The 9,381-nt window shown below is 35.7% G+C and overlaps 1 protein-coding gene across 2 annotated transcripts; it reads left to right on the forward strand.

Annotated features, from left to right (window-relative positions):
• The first annotated feature begins 342 nt into the window (after positions 1 to 342).
• LOC107806744 (protein GAMETE CELL DEFECTIVE 1, mitochondrial) lies at positions 343 to 8,357 on the forward strand. Of its 2 annotated transcripts, none has more exons than XM_016630970.2 (5): positions 343 to 907; positions 3,222 to 3,460; positions 7,071 to 7,260; positions 7,391 to 7,629; positions 8,066 to 8,357. In XM_016630970.2, exons 1-4 carry the CDS (start codon positions 485 to 487, stop codon positions 7,607 to 7,609), a joined length of 1,071 nt encoding a protein of 356 aa, XP_016486456.1. In that variant the 5' UTR covers positions 343 to 484; the 3' UTR covers positions 7,610 to 7,629; positions 8,066 to 8,357. The 2 variants fall into 2 exon arrangements, with proteins under 2 accessions (XP_016486456.1, XP_075083977.1); XM_075227876.1 differs by lacking the exon at positions 8,066 to 8,357 and adding an exon at positions 7,706 to 7,941.
• The last annotated feature ends 1,024 nt before the right edge of the window (positions 8,358 to 9,381 follow it).

Raw genomic sequence — 9,381 nt, forward strand, 5'->3', positions numbered from 1 at the left:
AGCAGCTCATGCAGACAACTTATAAGCAGCTAAAGAAAAGCCTTGCAACTACTTCTTGAAAAGCCTCGCAGCTGCTTCCTTTCTTCTATAAATAGAGTAGTTTTCAGTTCATTATGAACATGAGTTTGAAGTTGAATAATATTTCAATCTCTCTGTATAATTGTCTTCAGTTTATTTGCCTTACCGTGTTTATTTTATAACATTATGGACCATTTTGAATTTACGCCAAACATAATAGATCCCCTTAAGAAAAAATAAAATCATTTTCTGTCTTTTTTCTTTCTCCACCTTTTTTTAAAAACCCAATCAATCGTGAAAAAGAAAAAAGAAAAAGTAAAATAATGAGGGGAATCCCTTAAACCCTTCACTTCTCTAACTTCTTCCTTCCTCTCGCCTGAACACTTAAAAAACAGAATACTACCATATAGTAGCTTCGTTAACTCACTGAGTTCATCTTTAGGGTTTTATTTAACAGGATTCAGAAATGCGAGCTCTTCAACGAATCTTAACAAACTTGTCGCAAAACCCACTTCCTAAATCCTTAAAAAACTTCAACTTTATCAAACCCTTTTCTACTGGCAATAATGATTGGAGTTCCAATTTCGGAGGCACCGGATCATCTACAGAAGATTTGGGTTGGGATGTGGGTTCAAATTCATGGTCTACTGGTTTAACAAAGGAGCATTTTGATGGAGAAGTTGTGGGCCGACAAATGGGTTCGGGTCCGGGTCCCGTCCCCACAAATGTACGATCTGGCGGGCCATCTGTTGGGGGGTTCAGTTCAGCTAGATGGACTGATGAAGAAATGGATAAAGTGAAGGAGCTTCAAGCCGAGAATCGAAAAGGGAAAGCTTTTGTTGATGGATGGGATGAAAGGATGAAGGATATCAGTGTTTTGATGAAGCAGGTCACACAAATAATAGTTCCTTATTTTAAAATTTGATTAATATGCATTGCGGGGTAAAGATTTTTTTGTTAGCTACATTGGTTAGGGCAGGTTACTAGCATAAATTAGAAGTTAATAAACCCATGTTTAGTTTAGACACTTACCTGAGAATGCACTCTTAACTGATTGAGTACTGCAAATAGATACTGCCCTTGTTTTCTTTTGTTAATTTAACTACAATATACATTGCAGTGTCAATTGTTTTTTAACAAAATTGGTTAGGGCAGGTTTGTATCATAGTTTTTAGGTTACCAATACATGTTTACTGTGGACAATTACTTGATAAGGCACTCTTAACTGATTAAATACTGTAATAAATTTGCCTAAGCCTTGGTGGGCTGAGTTACCCCGTATCTGTGCTGGTGGGAGCTAGCATGTATTTAGTAGTGGAATAGTCAAGGTGTGCTCAAGCTAGTTACAAAAGATACTGCAAAAATTTGATTATGTTAATACTTTTTGCACTGCGAGCTTTAAAAAGTCAAAGTATTTTTTTCTTTAATTCTTTTATTTTTTGGATTTAAATTGTTTGTAGTTTTAATTGAAACGATGTTGGTATGAGTAAGGTATAGTGTAGGCTGATTAGAATTTATAGGTTTATGCTTTACTTAAAAGCAGTGGTGAGCTAAGCTCAATGAATGTTGGAAACTTATGCTGCGCAAATAGGTAACTTTAAACATGAGTTTTTGAACTCCCTTGACATAAGGAGCTTTAAAATTAGTGGTAAAGGGGCTTCAAAAATTGTTTAAGGTCATAAGTTGGAAACCCAGGTGTGGCATTCTTTTATTTTTTTGAATCCCCTTGTTAAGATTTTTGGATCTACCACTGTTTACTAGAATGGGTGTTTGAGCATATAGGGTTGAATTGTCTAATTTTGGGTTGATCTAAAATTAGTTTTCTTGATCTTTTTGTGTATTAAGTTTGCATACTTAGAAACTATACAAAACGTAAGGTGAGCTCTTATAGCTTGAATCAGACTATTGATAATTCTAGAAGTATGTATGGTGTAGACTGATTAGATATAATGTATGGTACTTGCTTTGTTTCCGAAATTCGTTATGTTGTTAAGGGTCTAGATTTGTTTTGTTCCCATTACGGGCTAATTTTGAAGTTTATTACTCCCTCCATTTCAATTTATGTGAACCTATTTGACTGTGCACAAAGTTAACGGAAAAAAGGCAGACTTTTGAAACTTGTGGTTGTAAACATTCCATAACATTTGTGTGGCTAGAAATCTTTTAAAACTTGTAAAACATGTGATACCATTTAAGACTAAGGGGAAAACCACTAGAGCTCAAGTACTCAAGCAGGTGGCTACTGAATTTATCCATTCAATTTGTAAATAGAGAAACAACAGAGTTTTCAACAAAGAAGAAAGAAGTGCAGACAACATAGCGAAGGAAATAGCTTGTGTCTGTCACATTAGAGCCTTCCGTAGTGTCTAAGAGCTTTTTGCAAAAGCTGTCTTTTAGAGTAGTTGGATAGATTCAATTTGATTTTGTGCTTCTGCTATTTTAGGTAGAAGGGTAAGAAGAAATCCTCCGTAGGACGTATGCTTCTTATCTCTTATTAAGACAGGATTAGCAGAGTGTTTCTTTTGTTTTGAGATACTGATTGACAGCAAGCTGAGATGGCTTAGCTGTGGGTTTGTATATATTCACTTGGTGAATAAAAAATTCTTAATTATCAAAAAAAAAAGCTCCTCAGTAAGGTAATATTGGAATCCTAAAATTAAAAGTTTTCTTATTAGGAATGGGTTCATTCGACTAAAAAGGAAATAGGGTCACGTAAATTGAAAGGAAGAGAGTATTAATTACTAAGTGTTTATTATGACCTCTCTCTGTTCCAAAGGCCATTATACCAGGCCACACTAACTTCGGTTACCAAACCAAGTACACTGTCGCATGCTGATCTATAATGGCCTTTGGAAAAGGGAAAAGACCGTAATGAATACTTAGTAATTATTCTCTCCTGCCTAAATACCTTTTTTGGGGGAAACATACTCTTCCTTTTGAAAATAAAGTAACGTATTAAGAAATTGCATGTCATAATATTGCAAATCAAACTTAAAAAGTGTTCGAATATGTGTTGAAAACTGTAGTCATCATAGTCAAGGAATCTCTTTTCATTAGCTTATAAAATGGGATAGGGAGAAATTAAATTTCCTGTCGTTGGTTATATTACAACATTAAGAACTCGATGAAGAAATAAGGGTATGAAGTGGTAGGTATCCTTCCCAACTATGATGGAATATTAAAATTTGGTGTTATTGGAGCAGGTAATGGAGCCAGGTGCAAGGGGGTCTTATTTGAAGGATTCAGAGAAGACAGAAATGTACAAGAAGCATAAGGAGAACCCAGCGTTGTATACGGTTGAGCGCTTAGCAAAAGATTACAGGATCATGAGGCAGAGGGTTCATGCAATTCTGTGGCTGAAGGAACTTGAGGAGGAGGAAGAGAAGAAGCTTGGACGTCCATTAGATGACTCTGTAGAGCTATTGCTTGATACATGCCCAGAGTAAGTCATTTCCTCCAAATCATTCGAGATTTCGTCGTTACATATTACTTTTGTCCAAGTTTAATCTGTTTTTTTGTACCTTATTTGTACCATCTTGGTACCTTTTAATAAAATTTTACCTTATAAAAAAGTACTTTTAATGTGGTTTTGTTACACCAGCATTTATATTAGTGCTGTATATGATTGGTTAGTCCATGGTATATGCAAATTGGCTTCAGTAGTGGCTTATTGCTGATCGAGTGAAGCTGGGGCTGAAAACTTTTAGAATTCTGATTATGTAGTTGTGTTTGGCACTGGCTGTTCGGCTGGTGGCTATATCTATATAATTCTGTTACGTGTTTCTTTAAGGGCATTCAGAATATTAAAAGAGCATGTTTTCGTTATATTTCCAACAGGTATATGTGACATAATTAATGGCTGGCCACGATGTGACAATGAGATTGGTGAGAAATAGTTTGAAGTAACAAAATAGTCTTGAACTTATCTTAGCAACACTAGTAACATTACTAATTACAGCTTTAGTCCCTAGTACTCCTGGTAAGACCATTTCACAGCACCCTGAATCTTGTTTGACTACAACAGTGTCTGTTGTATGGACTTTGACAACGTTGCTGCTGCTGCAATCCTCTCAAACATGTCTCCCATCGGATTGTCCAATGTAGTCATGGATTTTGACGATATTTCCATATCTGGATGTACTTTTATCATTACCTATATATAAGACCTATATAAATATGGGTCTTGCTAACCTACTACATGAAGGTAGTATGTTAGCAATGTACCCATTTTTTAGTTCACCAAAATACCGTTACCAGCTAATCATCAAAACAGGGACTTTTTTGTCTTTCACCCGAAATTCTCTATTTTCCCTCTATAATTCCCAAACTCGTCTCCGATTTCCTCCGTGTAGAAAAGTTCTTGTCCGAAGCTGGCTATGGAATTTCTCATTTGATTTTGAGGAATTTTTCCATAACTACAATTTCTTCAACTATCGAATCCATTAATTAGTTAGCAGAAACAAAAAAATCATAGGTAAACTTTTTAGCAAGAAGCAACACATTCTTAAGAGGAAAGAGGTCAGGGAGCTCTAATGGAGGCGACCTCAGATTTCAAAAATGAAGAATTATATTAGGAGAAAGGAATAGCTTTGAGAAAAGTAGCAGACTAGCAGTAATGAGCAATGGCAAAAAGGCTTTTGTTTTTGCCATTATGGTTGAACGTAATGTAATGATAGCCACCCATAATAGACTGCTCGTTTAATCAAGGAAAGAGGATTCTGAGGAGCTTTGTGTCGGAGGCATTGGGGAGAAGAAATGGGGGTGAGGAGTGAAAATTGTAGAGAAGAAATGGGGTATGTGGTCGAAAGGACAAAAAGGTCCCTGCATTTAATGTGTTGGCATTAAATAATAAGTTATTTGGTGAGCTCAAAAATAGGTACATTGCTAACATACTACCTTCATGTGGTGTGTTAGCAAGACTTATGTGTGTGTATATATATGGAGGGCTTACTCCACACAACTTGCGGAGCCCCAGCTTATGTTGTACCTGATGTGATTAGCAGAAAAGGATATGGTGGTGCCAAAGCTGACATCTGGTTTTATGGGGTGATCTTATTTGTCTTGTTGGCAGGTTATCTCCCATTCCATGACTCAAATCTTATGGAGCTGTGTAGGAAGATCAGGAGGGCTGAGTTCAAATGCCCTAATCGGTTCCCACTAGAAGTGCGGAAATTCCTTTCTAGGATCCTTGACCCAAACCTCATACAAGGATTTCCATTGAGAAAATAAATAAAAGCTCCTGGTTTAAGAAAAAGGTTGGATTCAAGCAATGCGGGAACTGAATTAGAAGAGAAGTAAAGGTTTAGCTTAGATGCCAATGCTATTATCGGAGCCATTACAAATAACAGTATCTCTTCCTATGCCTCGAAACTAGACTTTGCGAAAACCTACAAATCTAAATGCATTTGACATCATCTCTTTTTTAAGTGGGTTTGACTTGTCTGCTTTGTTCATAGGAAAGGATTAGGAGGAGGAAGTGCAAGCTCACTTCAGTGAACCCTTCCTCTTCTATCATGTCCTAACTTGAGGTAGTATGCCCGAAGCTAAAGCTGGAAGTAGTGAAGAAAGAAGCTGGATTTATAAAATTAGAGGTATTGAATGGTCCATTGATGCGAAATATTTGAAATTACTCTGTCCTTCAAACTTGGTTGAGCTGAAAAGATCATATGGTGATACGGTGGAGTACCAAAAGATTTTGAGACAAATTATAAGGCCTGCTGTGGAGGAAATTGTTTGGGCTTGGGAAAGTGTGCAGCCAATTAATAGTTAGTACTTAGTAGAGACACTAAAAAAAGCTTCTGATCTTTTATATCCACTCTAAGTTCTCACTTTAGTATCAGTATTTAAAGTACTACCTGTCTAGTCCTATAAGTCAATTTTACTAGTCCTAATAGTCAATTTTACTATGTGTCAGCTTGTTTTAGCCACTTGTCGAAGCATATTACAGACAACTTGTCTTTATACTTTTTTTAAGACAAAAAGGTTGTTAGGAGCGTCTCAACTTCAAGTAGACCATGGACCTTGCTCTACTTTTTGTTTTTCCATAGCGAATCATCACTCTAGATTCATAACTGTTATTGGATTTGATTGTTCATGTTCGTGGTTCTTTTTTTGCTGGATGGATAAACACACACATTCTCATTATTACCTGATTAAATTTTATTTATGCCACTATGAAGGAATTGTTTAGGACCAGCCTAGCAGGTACGTGTCCGGAAGCTAAATAAAACACGGAAAATCCACCAAACTTACTTCGAAGAATTTAAAGTTTAACGGATGTGGTTAAAGACTTCATTGTCAAACTGTTATGCAACATCGCTTCTCTCACAACTTTTATCGGACACAAGCTATATGATACTTGTAAGATGTATAATATGGACGGTCAAGAAAGTGGAACCTACAATCATATATCCTGTCATTGTTATTTTGTAGCTTAGGTGAGGAAATAAACTTATACAGTGGAAGTTGTTATGCGGGAACTTGTAATGTATGCACATCTTTAGTATAAAATGCTTGTAATGCATTTGTTTGGGTAAGTTTATCCTTCTAAGAGGCAATGTGTATGTACTCTAGTGATCCTGTTGCTAAAACAACTTATATTGTTCCACTCATGAAGACCAGTGGTATGTATTCGTACTTGTTATCCGTCTTGTCAAGCTGTGTTTTACTTTATTTATTCTGAAAAATACTGTATTAACTGACCTCATTTGAATGCAGCAGCTTTGCCTTGAGATGTTGTGGTGAGTGATAGGTGTAACCTCTTTGTATTGTAGTTTTATGTTATCTCAAGAATTTTTACTATAGATCTTCTCTAGCAATGTTCAACTTTATCTATCTTGAAAAATACTTTATAATTCTGCTTCATTTTCTCATGGCATCTTTACCTTCAGCAATATCATGGTGAAAGCCCTACTGTTGGCCCCGTGCTCAGCACGGGCATGCTTGTGATAATTTAGCGATATGTTTGTGCTGGTCGCCTGGACACTGTTATGAAAATGATCACTTTATTAACCAAACCTGTGATGGCAATAATTATCTTCCTTGTTGTGCAGATTTTTCAATTCTCATGACAGGGAATTTCATGTTGCAACTCTTCCTTATAAACCTGACTTCAAGGTCATGCCTGAGGGTTGGGATGGGACTACCAGGGATCCTGATGAGGTGCACTATGAGATATCAATGAAGGAAGATGAGATGCTGTATCAAGAGTTTGTCCAAAGGATGAACTTCAACAAGATGAAGGTTAGCATGTCTAAGGAACCAAATGAAACAATAAGTTGTAACCGTAATGATGTTTAAGGTTTTGATCTGTTATGTGTACTGTTATTCTGTTTTACTAACTCTGGGTTACATGGTTTTGCTTTGGTTTTAGATGGCAAATAAAGTGAAATGCCACAAGTATAGCCGCAGGCGTCCTTCAAATGGCTGGAATTTCACTGTTGAGATGCTAGGATCTCGTGGCAAGCGTGGGAATGGTGGTGGCTGGAAGTTCGTTAGCCAACCTGATGGATCCAGCCGACCCCTTGATGAGTTCGAGAAGATGTTTGTCAAGAGAGAGACCCCACGTCGACGGAAAAAAATTCTCCCATGATTTTTCTGGCATAAGGCAAGGTAGATTCCAGTTAAAAGACATGTTCTTAAGTTGCCAGATTTTCTCATAAGTGACACATTTCATGTGCTTTGGAAGGTTTTTTTTTGTCGTTCGCCAGAGCCAGTATGCTATGTCTTTGCAGATTGATCGAAAGTGGTTCTTACGGCTCCTGTATCCTCTCATCAAATTTGTCTAGTCTAAAGTTATTCTGGATCATATTTCTACCTCCATAATTTCACATCATTTTGTGAAAGATTACTACATCTGATTTTGTATGCTGTCTTTGCTATTTCACTTTAGATACTCTTCACAAATTTTTAAAAAATTTACCAGCATTGAAGTTCAGTATTTGCAAATAATGAAATGTTGTTTATGCCAAACATCTCCGTGCTTTAATTGTATCAGCTCTCTGTTTCCTTTTCTTCTAATCCTTTTAATCTTTTATGCTTTTGGAAGGGAATTGTGTGAGCATTTGAGAAGGTTAAATCTGACAATGAGCATAAAGGAGTATAAGAATCAGAGTTAAAGGAGGAAATATGCCATTGAAGCCTAGCTTGCTACTTTGAGATGTCATCAGTCAAAATATTCTAATAGAGGATAAGTCTCTAAATATTCTAATAGAGGACAAGTCTCTGGGAACCTTAACTATTTATTTTGTTATTTGTATTTCAGTATAAAGTGGGGCAATGCTACTGCTACCTATGATGTTGAATCCTCCGTTTATAAAAAAGATGTCACTTTTCTTTTATCATCATCACTCTGTAAAAAAAGTAAAGACCAAGAGTTGAAATTCACTTGAGAAGATAAAAAAAATGAAAACATAGAAAGTCAAAAAGTGTGGCCACCAATATGATTACAACTTACAAGCACTTAATAAAAGAAAGAAAAATGGGCGGGGAAATTGTATAGCCTTTTTTTATACAGAAATAGAAATATTAAGAATAAATTCCGAATTAGGTACATACATTGCTAGTAAGCCAACTAGATGACATCTGCTAGTGTGTCGAAGTCTTTCTTAATAGGAGGATTTTATTTCATAAAAATTCTTATTAGCGATTTATTTATGGACATGGTATTGAATTTCAAGTGTCAACATTTAATTTTAAGAATAAATCTACAGTTGGTTGAGATTAAAAAAAAGAAAGAAGATGAAAATGAGGTTGTAAATAAATGGGTACAAAAATGTTATAAATATTCTTCTTTCTTCCTGTACAAACCTAAAAAAGTAATAGTCTATGTTGATACACCTTGCAATAATATAAATCGCAATATTTCAGCTGAAAGCATAGTACCACTAAAAGATTGAATGATGAAAGTTGCCAAAGTTATAAGAAATGAAGGCCCCTGTTTTCGGCCAATTCAAGAGAGCTTTATACTTTCAATATTCCAAAGTTGAATACTGTAGAAGTATGGTCAAAAACTGAGGGCGTAGACACTAGAAAGTGTCTTTTTGGGACATTTGAATATTGGAAGAGATTATTCCAAAATGTTATAAGTATGATTATGTTCTTATACATCCACAACTAGTTTTGAGTAGAACAGACTCAAGTTCTTCTAAACTGATGCTTAACTTGTTTCTTGTCTCAGTTCAATGTTTCATATGACTTGATGCGATCAGCAAAATTAGAGTAAGATCTTGTATTATAACATCAAACAGTGAAAACGAATTAGTCTCTATGTTCTTGTTTATATTATGCACTTTCTTTATAGTCCGTCGCGAAACGAATAAAATCATTTTACATTTTGAAAACAAAATTCATACTTCTTATTTT

This window comes from Nicotiana tabacum, chromosome 13, assembly GCF_000715075.1.
Source record: "Nicotiana tabacum cultivar K326 chromosome 13, ASM71507v2, whole genome shotgun sequence".
NCBI classification, from domain to species: domain Eukaryota; kingdom Viridiplantae; phylum Streptophyta; class Magnoliopsida; order Solanales; family Solanaceae; genus Nicotiana; species Nicotiana tabacum.

Excerpts from the sequence above, each read along its gene's own strand:
- LOC107806744 (XM_016630970.2), top strand. The coding sequence starts at position 485 with ATGCGAGCTCTTCAACGAATCTTAACAAACTTGTCGCAAAACCCACTT. Across the intron at positions 3,461-7,070 it reads TTGCTTGATACATGCCCAGA|ATTTTTCAATTCTCATGACA; the intron begins GTAAGTCATTTC and ends CTTGTTGTGCAG. Across the intron at positions 7,261-7,390 it reads TGAACTTCAACAAGATGAAG|ATGGCAAATAAAGTGAAATG; the intron begins GTTAGCATGTCT and ends CTTTGGTTTTAG.